A 16,962-nucleotide genomic window follows, 5' to 3' on the forward strand; every position below is an offset into this window, starting at 1 on the left:
GAAAGATGAAGCTGGTATGTGACAGAGTGGTCGAAAAACATAGTGATACAACTATACATAAGTCCTGAAATGGCGTGTTTACTCCACATTTTTTAATCGTTTTAGACAGCAGGCCAAATGTTAACTTGGTTACTTGTAACAAAGAGATACGAATCCACTGGCTCAGCTTTAGGTACATACTAACCATACGGTAAGGGACTTTGCAATAATAAGCAAGAGGGGGGAGGGGGGGGGGTTAAACCAGACGGGGAGGGGGGCATTAACTAACGTTGTTGTAAAGATAGGGGGCCCAGAGTAAAAACATAATCATTTGACAGAGGGTGCTTTTAAGTTATATTTGAACTGTATACTGTCTTTGGTATAACGCGCAGTGTATCTTATTTTAGTATATGAAGTGAACCTTCCTTTAAAGAGTGCCAGATATTATCAGAAATACATAATATAACTATAAATAACACGACAAACATCCCAAGTGGAAGTCCACACTGTAACTCAGTAACTAAGAATCTAGTTTATAAGAAAATCGAGGCTAAAATTTGCGAATTTTTAAGAATATTTTAAGAATAAACCCAAGGTTGAGATTTTAAAAAGAATATAGTTTTTAGTTGAAACAAAATCAGGTAGTTTCATTTCCGTCACTTTATCTCTGTGAGGAAGGCTTTGTTTAAAGCAAAAACGGCGAGGCTGCAACGAAAAGCAATGGTACATGGGCACAATGTAACACGATACAGATCTGAACACCAAAAATTGATTTAAAGATCATAGATTTAAAGATTTTTTGTCACTTTCTGCTATTTTCTTTCCATTTCCATTACAATTTGTCTTTTCATTTGCATTGTTAAGGAAATACTTATAAGCATTCAAAGGTTACCGTATTTATTCGATTAAAATCCGTGGCGTTCATTGAATTTTTCGGCGTTTACTTGTTTGAGGGCGGCGTTCTGCAACTGAGTACCCCCCCCCCCCCCCCCCCCAAACCAGCGCTCCAAGTTTTGTAGTGCCAACTTAGTCTCCATCTCTTGGTCTCCAGAGAGACAAGTCTGTTATGAAGTAACAATGCAGTGTGCCATCACTTCTCTGCTAATTTAATTGGTTGTTCTTTAAATGTAACCAGCGAGACTATGTGCAGTTCTCTGTACTCAAGTAATTCGTTCCTAGCTGGAGGGCTGCAGAAGCCCAAAGCAAAGACGCGTGCTATCACCATTACATTCTCTTTTCCCGTCTCAAACATGGCCAATGTTAATTTCCGGGGTAGGGCGGTGGTGGCTCTCCAACATAAGAAGAATGTGCTGTTTCAAGTTGTACTTGCAGAGGCGTTGTGCATTCTGGGAAAGCGGTCATTGAGAATTGTGGGTAAAATTCTAGCTGCTGGGGAGGTACTCGGGCAGACTGCTGCTCGTTCGGTATGGCAACTGTTATTGCTGTTGGCTGATCCGGGCGATGTGTCCCAAAAATGTATTTGCGATCTTTGCAGCACAAAACTAAAAAGATAAGCCCGCCAATGACGAAGATTGCGAGGAAAAAGAAGCCAACAAATGTGCTCGCGTTGAAGGCTAAAAATAAAAACGATAAAAGAATAAAACTAATAATTAGATAATCGTATAAACGAACGAATGAATGAATGAACGAATGAATGAATGAATGAAGGAAGGAAGGAAGGAAGGAAGGAAGGAAGGAAGGAAGGAAGGAAGGAAGGAAGGAAGGATCGTTTCCCTTAAATCTTGTTCCTTTACAAAAATATTTACAGTTTAAAAAAGAAGTTTTGAATAAATCAGTTGAACTTCCACATCAAACTGGAAGTTTTCATGGAAACTGGCAGTGCGGCAAAGAAGATGACTGGAAGAGTTTCCCTGTAATGGCGGAAACGACGGATTTCGCGGATTTCGCGGAAATTTTCAGATTAAAAAATAAAAAAAAATAAAAATAATAAAAATAAAAAATAAAAAAATAAAAAATACATTTTTTATTTTTTTTATTTTTAATATTGATATATTCAACTATTATACTTACAGTTTTAAAGAGAAGAATTAAATTAAATCTAAAAATTTCCGCGAAATCCGCGAAATCCGTCGTTTCCGCCATTATTGGGAAACTCTTTCAGTCAACTGCTTCGTAGTACTGCAAGTTTCCATGAAAACTTCCAGTGCTGCAAAGCAGTTGACTGAAAGAGTTTCCCAATAATGGCGGAAACGACGGATTTCGCGGATTTCGCGGAAATTTTTAGATTTAATTTAATTCTTCTCTTTAAAACTGTAAGTATAATAGTTGAATATATCAATATTAAAAATAAAAAAAAAAAATAAAAAATATTTTTTATTTTTTTTATTTTTTATTTTTATTTTTTTATTTTTTTTTTATTTTTTAATCTGAAAATTTCCGCGAAATCCGCGAAATCCGTCGTTTCCGCCATTATAGGGAAACTCTTCCAGTCAGCCGCTTTGCAACACTCCCAGTTTCCATGAAAACGTTCAGAGCTGCAAAGCCCTTTCTTACTATCTTTTCTCCTTCAATGTGAAAATGAAAATTGTTTTTTATAGTTTTATGTATGGTGTATTTTTAACATAAGTCGTGAAAATTTTGTGATACATCACGAACATATATGCACCGTAGTAGATGATCTTTGACTCAAACATTTTTCATTCTTATTGCGGCTTCGTTATCAAGTTAACTGTTAACTGGTGCGAAATGGCTGTCGATTGTCAGGTCAACAGATTGGCTGATCAGTGCAAATAATCGCGACATTAAATTCATGAAACTACTGTGGCGAAACAATTCGTCTAGAAACTCTCTGAAAAGCATTTTGGAATTGATGAAGTGACACAATTGGCTATTAAAAAATGTCGCTATGGCTTCGTTATCGGCTTGATTTTAGTGTAAAAATAGCTGCTAATTACTAGGTTATGTAATGATCTGCTGATCAACGCAAATAATCGCGATATTAAATTCATGGAAATACTGTGGCGAAAAAATTCGTCTAGAAAACACTCTGGAAAGCATTTGGGAACTGATAGAGTGACACAATTGGTCATTTAAAAGCGTCACTGTGGCTTCGTTATTGACTTGATTGTTAGTGTAAAAAAAGCTGTAAATTACCAGGTTAGGCGATGATCTGCTGATCAGTGGAAATAATAGCGACATTAAATTCTTTCAAGTAATCTGGTCCCTACTGAGTTCATTTTTTGGCTATAATTATTCCCGGGGAATTAGCAAGTCTGCTCTCTATAAAAGCAGAACACGTTTAAAGGCATAAATCAGTCCAAGATGCAGAGCTCGAGAGCACGTTTCCCTGCGAGACAGCTAAACAGTCGAACAATTAAGAGCGCGGCGTTGTGCTATTTAAGCCCAGTGGTTTTGGGAAAGTGTAGCATTACAAGTGCGAAGTGCGTCTGCAGAGTTCAAGAGAGTGGTTTTCAGGACGCTTGGAATAGCGTGTGCCGAACTAGAGATGCCTGTGATAGCGCACTACGAGGTTAGTTTCTGATATTGCGATTTTAAACTTGTTCAGTGTCTCTTGGGTGAGATAACCAGAAGCAGATCATTCGGTAATAATTTTTTGCTTTGTCTATTTCGCAGGCATGAAGAATGTAGCGTTCTTTTTTAGTGCCATTAGTACGCAAAAGTTGAAGAAACAGCGAGATAAGAAGAAATCAAATGATCATGACGAGAATGAAGATAGCGATGATGCGGACGAATATCCAGAATTAAGTCAGTTAGCGAGTTCAACGAGCCAACAATGGGCCGAAAGTCACGCATCAATTATAAACCACAAGCTTTGCCCAGCTGTGAGCTACTGGATCGCGTCGACAACGCCCAACGGTGCTCCACGTAGCCCCCTTGGTATCCATCGTGTTCTCTTGGAGTGCAACGTGGACGTATTTATAAATCAGGTAACAAAAATAACATGTTTATTCACATTCGTACCAATCGCATTAGCTTCACTAGCCGGATGATAAAAAGTAGTTACTAGCTTATATGAAGGCAGTGAATCAAGCAGTGAAAATGTGACAATTCAAAGGACCATTCCAATCATCGAAATTAGTTTTGCCTTGAATTTACGCTACGTCGGGCTCCCTTAAAACTTGACAGTACTCGGAACGACGAATCACTTGTTAGGACTAGGTCAAAGTTGCTCACCACCTTAGAACTTTAATTAACTGGCAACTGTTCTGAATTTTAGGTCGCTTGTCACGAAGGGAAAGAAAGTGGCGCAATGAAAGAGCTTTTTAAAGTCCTTAAAGACCACAACAACACCTTCATGGTGGAGTTGGTGAATTCGTCTTACAAATATTGCTTTCGAGATGAATTTGAAAGTGTCCTGGGTGAGGCCGATTCAATAGATGTTGACGAATGTGGTACCGAGAACGTGGTCAGAATTTGTCTAGTCGATCCCTCGTTCCATTCCAGTCTTTCGGTGGCGTTGGGAAAACTCCAAATTGCAAAGTTGGTCATCGAGCACTTCGGATTCCACGTAGACGGCTCGGATATTCAGACAGGAAACGAACCGGTCGTTGAAAAGGCAAGATTATCTGATAAACTCACAGTGCTTGTGAACGATATTGGCATCGCCATGGAAAAGCTCGGGTACGCTCTCTATGCTGGAAAGATCTACAAAAAGTGTGAAAAGGCAAGGTACACCTATTGGTATAAGTGCGAAGTTGAGGCGTTTGTTAATAGCTTGGCGGCCAATCGATCTTTCAAAGCCAGACTACTTAAGGACATGAAGAAAGTCATCGAAATCCTAGCCAACCCACATTGCGAAGTCATTCGACCTCTTTGCGTGGACTACGATTTGATTGAGGTGAACGAAGGCCAGTGCTGGTCAATCAAGGAGCGACGTTTCTTGGAAAATGCGATCAAAGACAAGGACATCGGTCATGTTACACCCCGAGCGTTTTCGCCATACGATCCAACCAAAGTTCCGGATCCAAAATATTTCAGAGAGATCTTAGAGAACAGCCTAACGGAAGCCGAAGTTGGGGAGTTCTGCGAGGATTTCATCAGGCTTCTACATCACAACCAGAAACGACACAAAGACAAAGTACCATGTCTGATTGGCGCTGCGAACAGCGGTAAAACGAGTTTATTTCAACCGATCTTAGGACTCGTACATCACAGCAACATAGCGACTATCACGAAGCAGCGCGTGTTCAATAAGGCCATGATTAATCGCTTTACAGAAGTGATTTTCATTGACGAAGCCAGTCCCTCAACCTTAGACATCGACGATTGGAAAATCCTTACCCAAGGCGGATTTACGGCATGCGACGTAAAGTACCAAACGGCAAAGAGCTTCATTAACCGTTGTCCAATGCTTTTGACCGCCCAGACGAAGCTTGAATTTAAGGCCGATGACCAACCCGCCATGGATCGAAGGTTGAAGAACTACACCTTCAAGAGTCTGCCCAACCCGAGAAAGAAAGCGACAGAGTGGCTTAGGAGACACCCCATGGAGTGTGTTGCGTGGGCGGCTACGAAGGCGCGTCCACCTAGTGACCAAGAAGAGAGCTCGGACAACGGTGAAGACGAACAAGAGCCAGAAATCGGCGATGGCGTCCTTAAAGCCGAAGAGAAGGATGCTCTGCGGACGCTGTCACTCTTGGAGGAGAGCTGTGAAGATGATTCGCTAGAAGAGACGAACGAAGCGGTCAGTGCAATGGAAGAAAGCAACGGCGAACCGGACACCTTGCAAGACCACCTCAGTCAGCTTCAGCCGGGCAGTCTTAGACACAGGCAAATGGCCCACATTCTGGAAACAGAGAAGGAGAAGCAGAAACAGATAGACCAGTTTTACCGGACGAGAGATGTCGAGAGGTATGAAGATGTTCAGACGGCGGTAGATCAGGATGAGGCACGAGGCGAAGCTGCGAGAAAAGCGTTCGAGGGCAGTTGGTTGAGAGACACCGAAATTGAACTCAAAGAGTGTTGCGATAAATATCAAGCTACGCAAGACTCTTTCGTGCGCTCGAATGTGAAGGCGTGGATGGAGGTTCTGTGCGAGAAGCTGAAAGCTCACCACCAAGCCCTGGGCACCTTTAACACCATCGAGGCCATAGAGGAGCGAAAGAAGGTGTGTACAGCACTCGGCCTGCTCAGGAAAGAAGATCATCGTCTGGTGACAAGTGTGGCGGAGCGACTCCCGGTACTAACTCGCCCAAGTGCAGATGCAGACGAAATTGTTGCACAACAGGATGTAAGCGATGAAAGCAGTCAAGAACGGAGGCTTTTCATCACTCCAGTGCCCAGTACTAGTCGTAGGCCGTTACGCCAACACGACGACTGCGCGGTGTCCGAAGCACTGCTCCGAGCAAGTTCTACCTTAAAGCGGAAGAGAGGTTCCAGCAGTCAGCGCGGAAGAGAGCAACAAAGAAACACCATAACAAAGTATCTCTCGAGCACGCAACATGAGTGAACGCAGTCTGACGATCAGAGAACGGAGAAGAGTAGCGACGACGAGATGTTGTTTGTCAGTATTGTAGTTCTAAGTTACATGTTAAGCGACGTGCCACGATTACGACAGGCGAGATATAGAATTCATGTATACAGACAGAGAGATATAGAACATTGCTCGCTACCAGGAGTGTCACAAAAAGTTCTTTCTGTTGTTGTTACAAAAGAGTGTACTTGTCAAGTCAAGAAATTTATTTAATGATGTAGTAATTTATTACTGTATTCTTTATTGCACAGTCACGATTAAATGCCTTTCTTGCTTAACACAAGTTTGAAATGTCATTGCTGTCCTTGCCTTGGTAATTAAACTAGCTGCATTTTCATTCCAGCCCTTTTCTTGAGAGAGTCCGCCGTTCTTCCGTCTTGAAATTTGAAATCGGGATCTCTCAAAATTGCCGTCCACTGTCCAAACCCGTACCTTTTTAAACCTTTCTTGAGAAAATTGTCCTCTTCTTCCGTGAATTTCAACACCCGTCGATGATTTCGTTGAATTTGCAATTGTTTTTTGGGAGGGGAGTCCCTTTCAGAAGAGGCGCTCATTGATTCTGCTGTTCCGACCGATTCTGAAATTGTTGAAGTTGTAGCGCTAAACCTCGTGTGCACTTCCTTATCCAAATCTGAGCCTTTCGTTCCTTGTAGCTTTTGCAGACACTCGTGAGCTTTCACAGCAACTTCGCGCGATCTCTGCTTTTGATAGTGAACTTTTGCAACGGCAGAACTGTGTTTTTGGTCTTCTGACAAAATTTGTTGCTCCGTGCTTGTGAGTAGATTGAGGCTTTGCGTTTCGACAATTTGACGATAGCGCGTTGGATGAATATACTTCCCGATTGCATCGAACACCAATTTACTCATGACGTCGCCCAATTTGCTATGCTGGCCTCCGTTTCTAGTGACAAGTACGAAGTCGCACTGGGGTTTGAGTAATGGCCTTACGAAATTGATGTAGCTTTCCAGCACCCGCATGCTTGCATCAGTCAAAATTAATGAGTCAAATCCATACTTGCTGGCCGTTTTGAACTTTTTCTGGTCAATGAATCCTCCGTTCGCCTTAGCTGTTTTAACCATGTCCACCGTCAAGTACTGATAAGTCATAGGGCGAGATCCCTTCACCTTTATGAATAAATACACGGCGACAAATTTCGTGGCAAATGTTAGGTCCAAAGGATTCACTTGACCCGGAATAGTTTTGCAAGTCTTTACCGTGTTTTCGTAACGAGGCAAATGAAATGTCACCACTTCTAACAGTTCTTCCATGGTTGCCCAGTGCCCTCTAGCATCCAAAGTCTCAATGTCTAGATCTTGTGTCCACTGCAATCTCATCATCTTTGCCACGGTTTTGCGCGCTCGTTTGAGGTACAGCTCCGTTGAGGACAAATTTCGAAGAACTGTGTCTGATGCGCCATTTATCTTTCTGAAGTCGATTAATTCGGAAATCGCATCAATGTAGCCCAATCGGCCACCGTGTCCGAGTTTGCATTCATCTTGCAGGTAGTCGATAAACTTGAACAACAAACAATGCGAACACAGGCTAAAATCCAGCACTTCAAAACTCAATTCCTCTTCATCTTCGCAGCAAAATTTGAGAAATTTGAAACACCTCTTGACTATCTGCTGGGCTACACGATCTTTCTTGCAACCCCCACCACTTCCCGTCAACCACTTCACAAACGATTCGCCAATTTTGCTGGAAACTGAAAATGAAGGCAAAACTCTGGCAGTTTGTACTGTGATTTCACTCGATTTAACATCACTGGCGCCTTCTCTTTCGTATGCAGCGAGTATTCCCAGATCAGGTTTCTCGTCAAAGTAAAAGAACCAACTGTGCTTGGTATTCACATGTTTTCTGCACCCTCTCTGACTTTGAAAGCCATCATGGTCACACACTTGTATTGGGCAATGATACAATCGGTCGGTTTCATTCTTTTCCAGGTGAAGCCGTTTTGGTTTGGGCGATGCTCCATCGATATTTGACCAATTGATTTTACACTTCTTGCTCATTTTATCATCAAGGTAAAATGGTCAACACAATCTCCTAGAACTGAATTTCTTTTCCAAAAAAATACGACGCACCAATTACACCTTAAGGAACTTCATTCGTGTTTAAACTTGGCAAGGCGCGCCTCTTCTTGCCTGCCCTCATTACTATTGTGCAAAATTCATGACACCCAAGATTGTGCTCAGCTTGCCCAAGCAGGTCTATGCGCGCCCCATTGTTTTTCTTCATTTCAATGGACAATATAATTTAGGAACAAAATGGTCAAGTAAGCGCAAGGAATTCGGAACCAAAGAGTCCTGAATTTGTTCCTAAATGAGCAGTTTAGGAACAATACGTTCCATTTACAAACAGGAACTCGGAACAAAACGGTCTCAAATTATCAATTTGGGAACAAATCGTTCCATTCACAGTTAAGAACTCGGAACAAAACGGTCCTAAATTATCAATTTGGGAACAAATCGTTCCATTCACAGTTAAGAACTCGGAACAAAACGGTCCTAAATTATCAATTTGGGAACAACGCGTCCCATTTACAGATAGGAACTCGGAACAAAACGGTCCTAAATTATCAATTTGGGAACAACGCGTCCCATTTACAGATAGGAACTCGGAACAAAGCAGTCCTAAATTATCAATTTGGGAACAATATGTTCCATCAACAGTTGGGAACTCGGAACGAAATGTTCCTGTTTTATCTTAGGGTGAACGTTTTGTTCCTAACTTTATAAAAAGCTGGTCCTCTTAAGGTTAACAGGAACACAAATATGAGGAACAAATTATATTAGAGGAACGTTCCTAAAGAAAAGATCGGAACATGCTACAGAACTTAAAATCAGTTAAAAACGGGCAAAGATATAAATTACAAGTCACAAAACAGTTAGTTGAGCGTTTAGGTAAAATGAAAGCAATCATCGAAACTTGGTAAACTCTACCGCACTCAAAGGCTGTAAAACACGCAGTGAAAATTTTTGGGAAACGTTAAGGAAGGAAGGAAGGAAGAAGGGATGGATGGATGGATAGATGGATGAATGATAAATGAATGAATGAATGAATAATGGTAGACTTTTCTGACCGTAGAAAAAGGCATCAAGGCAACTGAATGGAATTAATTGCGATAAACTGAAATCAGTAGATCTCGGAACGGTAGTCTGAATATTAAATAGTTTTCTGTTGTTTTATCTTTTTTCTTGTTTGACTGTACTTGTGTGTGATTTTTTTTATTTCTTTGCCTCTTGGACTATCTGTTTATCTTCTTGCTATTAATACTTAGAAGATCTAGGAGAAATAACCCTACAGATACATTGAAAGTATTTAGATAAAAAACTGATAACCTAACACAAGCAAAGCTCAATGCAAGTTACCTTCGACTTCTTGTAAGAGGGATAACAATACTAGGAAATAAAACAAAAAATTTACAGATGCATTGTGGCTCAAAACATTAACTAAAAAATTAAGGTCGAAAAAAAAAAAAAACAACACTGGTTCATCAGCCATTAAACCATGTCGACTGTTCACCCGTGAGCTCTCACTAAACTAATTAGTTTAAAAATCCTAAGCTGAATCTCTTTGACAAAATAAAATCAATCATTAACGCAACTGTATGGGTTGCAGCTAAGTGTGTCATGGTAATATTATTAGTATGGATAATCAAATGGTGACGAGTGAAATTAGGAAATAATTTTACGCGCGTTTTGTCCAAATTCTAATAATTATTAGAATTTGGACAAAATGCAAGTGAAATTATTTTCTAATTTCACGAGTATACCATTTGATTACATTTTAATGTCATAGGTGACAAATTACGCTTGCAATCGTAGGTGTTTTTGACTGTTACATTGCATCGCGATTTCTGAGCTTTGAAAAGTTGAAAGCATACATTTTGCTTAAGTCGCAAGTTTTTTAGTCTTTGAATACAGCCTTTCAGAGATTCCTTTTTGCTGTCGACAAAAAGTTTCAAAGATGAATCAACTGTCAACTATTTCTCACATTATGACCATAGTTCGTCTTGAATGAACTGAAAACGGCGCCCGTGTAAAACGCTCACAAATCCGCTCGATGCCATTCATGTAATTGGCTAATTGTAAGACGTTTTGAAATATAAAATATCATCAAAAGTTTTATTACATGGCCAAGGCTAGCTGGCTAAGATGAAATTCAAGCGAAAATGTACAAAGTTTAAGCTTTAAAACATCTTTTATTACGGACGCCATCTTGCCACTAACTACGTTGCCATGGCAATTTTATAATTTCATATGTTAAATTATAAATTAACGTTGAAATTTCGCGCCAAAATTAAGGAGTAATTTGTCACCTATGATATTATGTCTCTTATAATTACATGATCTTATGTGAAATTTATTGGCCTACATACATCCCAGGCGTTTTATTTTCTTCAGAGCGAAAGTACGATACATGTTCTCGTTTTATTATTTTTTTTTTCGGCAGCCGTGCACATCGGCGAGCTTAGCCAGAAATTAACGGAGATAGAAAGGTAACTACGTACCTTAACTGTTTTGCATATGGCTTACATGCATTAATTATGCATAGTTTTAAAATATTTTTTTGTGTTTTAATTTACCTTGATTCAAGCTTTTTTTTTCCTTTGTTTTAATCTCATTATTTTATTTTCCTTTGTTTTAATCTCATTACCAGACATAAGCATACCCAAAAACAAAGAAGATACAATTTGAACTAAGGATAAAATTGAACCACCACCTATAAAGTATTCCGGGTACATTTGTACTTGCAATTAGAGGTTATCTGTGATAAATTAAATTGTGGAGACAGACTTGTTGTCGTTTTGATTTTGTTATTTTGTGTCAAGGACATTTTGTTTCGATTTTAACACCGGCTTTACTAAGTATCACCATTTCACTATTCGGAAACTCGCTTCGTAGAATTTTGCTTTTACTTTGACAGTTTTAATCGAGTTAGACGAAGACAGCGTATGCAAATTTGTCACAGTATCGAAATCGAAGAAATACTATTTTTACGTAACATTGAGCACGCAGCGACAAATTGTTGCCTGCGATAATAATTTATGTCTTTAAAGCGTCAAAAATTTAAGCAACATCAGAGAGTTCAAGGAAACGAGACAAATGTGGAAAGCTAGAACCTACTTTGGATTAACCCAGGAATCGCATGGGATTTCAGCGCGTTACCCGAGTAAGGTAACGAGAAGAAAAATTATAACTTACCTAAAACCACAGATGTTAGAAAACATTTCTTCATAGCTCAAAAACCGAATAGAGTCGATCTCTTTGGCCAAGTATATTATTGAACAAAATATTGCTCCCTGCTGAAGTTTGAGTGAAGGTTTGCGATCGTATGGATATTGGTCCTTGTCTAACTGTTATTGAAATGTGAAAAACCTCAGATCATTATCACGGAGGAATGGCCGCCCCCCTCAGCACAATTTGTATCGTTATGTACTAAATATTTAATTCTACCTTTGCCCCCCCACAGCACAGCTGAAAAAAAAATAAAGTAAAGCATTATTTTTGTATCGACTCAAAACTAGGCTAGACCATTCTTTGACGATATAAAAGAAGAAAACGTACAAAAAAAAAAAAGAAAACTGAAAAAAAAGAAAAAAACTTCGCTTGTTCAATTACAAAAACTCAAATTAATAAATTGTATTTTGAGTCCACAATAACGAAGACTAAACACTAGCTCGATAAATTGTAGTGTGCATTTTAGAAACAATAATGTCTAAAATTTAGTGTCTAATGGTCAGAAGTAACAAAAGAAGACAATGGAATTAGTGTAGTAGTGTCTATAAATTGCTAGTGAAATCACTCCATTTCAACTGGAGATTTCACTCCTTATCAATAATATTGATCAAATCGACATCACGGTATCACAACGAAGTTGGAAAAAATGTTTAATACAACTCAAGATAATGCCAGACCATTTTCTAACGAAAGAATGCATGCATCTTTTTAAAAGCTCTCTTGTAGTAAATAAACTCTAGAAAACTAATGAATTCCGACTCTGAACGACAAAACCCAAAACACTCAATTAAGTGACGCGAGGAGATTAACACTTAATAAACGCTAAGATTTCAATATAAGCTGTGCGCATGCTCAAGAATTATGATCAGCATTGTCCACGTTATCAAGTTATAACATTAATATTAACTAATAATATTAATACATTATTAAGTAGTTAATCCTGGATGTAGGACAAATGTAGAGGCCAAAAACCCCAGACGGCAAATACTTTAAGGTGTCCTATAAAGACTATAAATATCGCTATAGACTAAACAATTGTCCCTAAAATTGAATATCTGGTGTGAATTCAAAGTTCAAAGGGTTTTAACCAAGAGCAGGAGTAAATGTACACAATGGGACACTGGTCCAGTGGTGCAATTGTGATACTAATGGTTAATATTTAACAGTGACGATGATGCACTGATGATCTATCTGCCTCTTTCGATTATAAGACTGGGGCATAAATGTGCTTAATCTTTTAAGTTCTTTGGAATTAACTTTGAATGGTTTGAATCATATGCCTGTGAACCGATTAACACCACATGCACGATCCTGTACTGGGGCCGGTATTTCCACATATGGCGTGTCAGTCGTATGGAATTTGGTGTACTATTTTTCTACTGTGGCGGATTTTATCGCTCAATTTTGCCATGGATTAAATTCTATTGTTACTGTCAGACCACACTTTTACGCCATTTACATCTTTTCTACATGCCAGGGTAGGGTGGGGGAGGTTCTCCCACATGTACTTCCAATAAAAGCGCTGTTCCAGGTGGAGGTGGCTGTACATGTAAAGGTGCTGATCGTTGTGGGTAAGTAGCCTGGTTGAACTCTGGACGTTGGAGAGCGACTGGAGAATGCCGTTGCACATTGCGGATTGACGTCGTCGTGGGCTCTTCATTTTGGCGCTTGCATTTGCATTCTTTTCTATACTTTATTAGGAGGATAATCCCGGCAACAAGGATGAGGAAGTAACATATTGCAAGAGCAATGGTGCCAACTGAAGCAGTTAGATTGGAAGCTGCAAAAAAGAAGAAATGCTTTTTTCAAGATTTTATACCGTGTTAACAGACAACTTTGTTGAACCCTAAGTCATGCAGTTTTAACACTTTGATCCGGCATTTGTGTTAAATGTTCGAAAAGTTTGGCTACGCTGATAGAGCAAGATGTTGCTAAGGGATACAAGCAAACATACAAACAACCAGACAAACAAGCAAACAAGCCGAGAAATAAGCGAACTTCAGTGATTCAAAAACAATACGCACTAAATAAACTCAATACCTTCAACTTCATCCACCAGCAGCGGAAGCAACACTGAAAGAAAAACAAACTATTTGCTTACAAATGACTCGTTCATGGTCGTCTTTCAGTAAGAAAACTGAAATGAATGATTATAAGTCTTATAATTATCATGGTTAAGTGCTTACTTCGCATTTTGAAGTCCAAATTAATTTATTGTTATATTCTCATTTGCAAAGACTGATGACAAAGACTGTTGCAAAGACTGTTGACACAAATGGTGCTTTTTACGATAGTGAGACTGTGCTAAATTATAATAATATGAGAAAATTGTTTTTTAAGGCGCCATATTGTCAGATTGAACTCCGACGTCTCGGTATAACTGCGTTCTTCAGTGTTCAAGAAAACGTGTGCTGGAGTTTGACAGATATTCTGTCACCTGGCACGGGATTTAGCCGAACTCATTTGATGGGAATCGTGAAACCATGTATTCAATTTTCCGTGCGTTTAGTTGCAATTCTGAGTCTCTCTCGCATCGGCCTCATTTCAATTTTTCTGTTTCCTTCTCTTACTAAGCTATCAAGTTGATAAGTAGATAAAATAATACAATCAGACAATAAACTTTCGTTGTTTGCCCTACCCACTTGTACTGCGCTATACAATGGGTACAAGTATGATCCTTATTCGTAATGGCTGTGGCTGAAAAAGACGTCATAAAATGGCGGGGAAACAAAAGACATAATGAGGGTTTACAATATATTGCTGCTCTTATCTGACAACCAACTAACAAAGTGTAAGTGAATGAGACAAACAAGCCCAGATGTCCAGCCGAGCCAGATGTAAAGTCACCTTCAGCATTGAAAACAATTGACGAATACTTGAAAAACAGTGAAACAGCCAAAAAAAAAATGGCCCGTCAAGATTGAGAAGTCGGCGGAGAAATAGTTTTAATTATCGAAAATTTTGGATCAACTGAGAACTAATTTTGGGAGTCGAGAATTTTTCAACGATAAAGAATAAAAACAGTTTTAACTTCCTTAATGAAACGCCCTTCAGCCTTATGTGCCCCTTAGGCGCGACGAGGATTATAATTTATATATAATGAAATGCCCAAGAGACTCCTGCTCTTGTGTACTCAAGTTAGTCACGTCGTTTTTTAATCTTTCAAAAGACTAAATTAATTTAAACGGTCCTTTCAAAATGCACGGAAAAATTCTGTTCTGTGTACTGGGTTCAGAGTCATGTCGTTTATTACAAACACCGTTTTAACCGCGAAATTAAGAACCCGAGAAAACTCCTGCTCGGTGTACCTACATTAGTCACGTCGTTCTTAATTGGTTGAGAAATTAAAGTACCTGAGAAACTCCTGCTCTGTGTACTACCCACGTCCGTCTTTAGACGAAATGACGGAATTCCGACAGCGACATGCGAACCATTCTTATTTTGCGACATGACAAGCTTTGAAACAGGGCCTAGCCAATTCCACCGGGCCTGACCACGTTTTCCCAAAGAAATCACGATTTTTAAAACTGAGACGGGCTTCTTTATCTAAGAACCTGTAGAGTTTCGTTATGCTTGTTTGGCAATTACGCCCTCGACCGTGCATCAGTCAAAACAGCTTCATGAGCGTCCATTCGTGATTTAGACAAGTTTGCATATTTAATTCAAGTAGTTATTGTTTTCTGAAACTCGAAGTCATAAAATCAAAGGTGGCCAACAGAGTATTAAATGTTTAATTGGAAGTGATGCCTGCTATCGTAAAGATTGTGACGATATTTGTTATCTATAGAATAACTGGTCAGTAAGTAAGTAAGTGACAAGGCATTCCAGAAGAACGAAGAAAGAGTAGTTGGTGTACGTGGACCGTTACATACACGCGCGCGAGGAACACATGCAACTGTTTAAGTCTAATAGAACGGAATCGGGAAAAATACTAACGTTTTTTACTGATTTTTCTTAGAAGGAGTTTTTGAAGCAGAAACACGGAGATGTAAGGCACACACCTATCGTTATTTTAGAAATTATAATGTGGTGTGTGCAATGTACGTAGATACGCGCGTGTGTAGTACTTCAATCACATGCACACTGACAAAACGCTTCTTGTGATGCACAAAATTACCCAGAATATAATGTGAATAGCAAATCTTACCTAAACAAAGGAGGTTCAGACAGCCCTTCATCATAGCAACACCTGTATATCGGATTTCACTTAGCAAAATGTTTCAAAGAACGAGTCATCATATCTATCGAACACGGAAGCTCGCAAAGGCGCTCATGGGTGACATGACCCTCGGATGAATTTCAATATCGTTCCTATAGCAACAATGTCCAAAAGATCGCGGACTTAACAACGAGACCTGCGCACGGACCTTCAAGAAGGGGCGTGGGGGCGGGGGGTTACGTGGTTCATGCTACCATTCTCTACCTAGACTTGCCTACAAGTCGCGATGTCACGAGACAACTTCCAAACCGGAAACAAGAAGCGAACGACTTTGAGAAAGTCAATTCTCTCCCCTCTCTTTGCCTCAAGTCTCGAGGTTTGAGTTGGCGAATATGACATTTTAGTACCTTTTAATTTACCTGTCGGTCACCAAAAAGACATTAAAGACGTTTAAAAAGATTTATAACAAAGATAACAATAAAGTTAAGAAATGAAAAAAAAAAAATAGGTTCTGTCGTCATTTTTTTGAACTAATCTGTCATACATTTTAATCGGCTGCCAATTTTGAACTGTTGCCTTTGCATTCACTACTTTTCATCAACTACTTTTCCACACCCCTTGTTACATGTTATCGCCACACATACACCCCATGAAGCCAGCATCTAAATAAAGCTAAATACTGGCCGAGAAATTCGTGCTGCTGAAAATTAATCATGTTAGCAATAAACTATTTCTTCCTGTACTACTGAAGAGTATTCACTTTACGCGAATTAGAGTCAATCGCAGATACTGTTCTACGATGTAATAGTTGTCCAAAAAATTATTGAAACAAAATAATTCAGTTTTCATTGTCGACCTCAACACCAACCATTATCAAGAATATTGTGCACAAAAAAAAAAAAAAAAAAAAAAAAAAAAAAAAAAAAAAAAAAAAAAAAAAAAAAAAAAAAAAAAAAAAAAAAAAAAAAAAAAAAAAAAAAAAAAAAAAAAAAAAAAAAAAAAAAAAAAAAAAAATATTGTGCACTCAAATTAGTAGAGCGCCTAACGTGCACGTGTACAATAAACCTCGGAGACACGTGTAGTTAGACTGGGCTAACACAAAGTAAGCCGAGTGGATATCATGCACG

At 39.2% G+C, this 16,962-nt stretch overlaps 3 protein-coding genes across 3 annotated transcripts; all 3 read right to left on the minus strand.

Moving 5' to 3' along the window:
• Positions 1 to 1,124: 1,124 nt before the first annotated feature.
• On the minus strand, positions 1,125 to 12,181 carry LOC144654472 (uncharacterized). Its single transcript, XM_078514629.1, has 3 exons — positions 11,641 to 12,181; positions 9,805 to 9,834; positions 1,125 to 1,553 (listed from the first exon to the last, which is right to left on the minus strand). The coding sequence occupies exons 1-3, from the start codon at positions 11,672 to 11,674 to the stop codon at positions 1,240 to 1,242; spliced, it is 378 nt and encodes a 125-aa protein (XP_078370755.1). The 5' UTR covers positions 11,675 to 12,181; the 3' UTR covers positions 1,125 to 1,239.
• On the minus strand, positions 6,135 to 8,509 carry LOC144654330 (uncharacterized). Its single transcript, XM_078514439.1, has one exon. The coding sequence runs from the start codon at positions 8,443 to 8,445 to the stop codon at positions 6,751 to 6,753; it is 1,695 nt and encodes a 564-aa protein (XP_078370565.1). The 5' UTR covers positions 8,446 to 8,509; the 3' UTR covers positions 6,135 to 6,750.
• Positions 12,182 to 12,313: 132 nt separating the features above from the next.
• LOC144654471 (uncharacterized) lies at positions 12,314 to 16,656 on the minus strand. The gene is made up of 3 exons (XM_078514627.1): positions 15,824 to 16,656; positions 13,717 to 13,749; positions 12,314 to 13,456 (listed from the first exon to the last, which is right to left on the minus strand). The coding sequence occupies exons 1-3, from the start codon at positions 15,855 to 15,857 to the stop codon at positions 13,143 to 13,145; spliced, it is 381 nt and encodes a 126-aa protein (XP_078370753.1). The 5' UTR covers positions 15,858 to 16,656; the 3' UTR covers positions 12,314 to 13,142.
• Between the last annotated feature and the right edge of the window lie 306 nt (positions 16,657 to 16,962).

Source organism: Oculina patagonica, chromosome 5 (genome assembly GCF_052425735.1).
Source record: "Oculina patagonica isolate OP01 chromosome 5, crgOcupat, whole genome shotgun sequence".
NCBI classification, from domain to species: Eukaryota; Metazoa; Cnidaria; class Anthozoa; order Scleractinia; family Oculinidae; genus Oculina; species Oculina patagonica.

Bases quoted from the DNA above. Each gene is read 5' to 3' on its own strand.
- LOC144654472 (XM_078514629.1), bottom strand. From the start codon at position 11,674: ATGAAGAAATGTTTTCTAACATCTGTGGTTTTAG. The intron at 9,835-11,640 runs GTAAGTTATAAT...TTTATTTCCTAG, and splicing joins TCTAACATCTGTGGTTTTAG to TATTGTTATCCCTCTTACAA. The intron at 1,554-9,804 runs GTAACTTGCATT...TTTTATTTTTAG, and splicing joins CCTCTTACAAGAAGTCGAAG to CCTTCAACGCGAGCACATTT.
- LOC144654330 (XM_078514439.1), bottom strand. From the start codon at position 8,445: ATGAGCAAGAAGTGTAAAATCAATTGGTCAAATATCGATGGAGCATCG.
- LOC144654471 (XM_078514627.1), bottom strand. From the start codon at position 15,857: ATGATGAAGGGCTGTCTGAACCTCCTTTGTTTAG. The intron at 13,750-15,823 runs GTAAGATTTGCT...TTTTTCTTTCAG, and splicing joins TCTGAACCTCCTTTGTTTAG to TGTTGCTTCCGCTGCTGGTG. The intron at 13,457-13,716 runs GTATTGAGTTTA...TCTTTTTTGCAG, and splicing joins GCTGGTGGATGAAGTTGAAG to CTTCCAATCTAACTGCTTCA.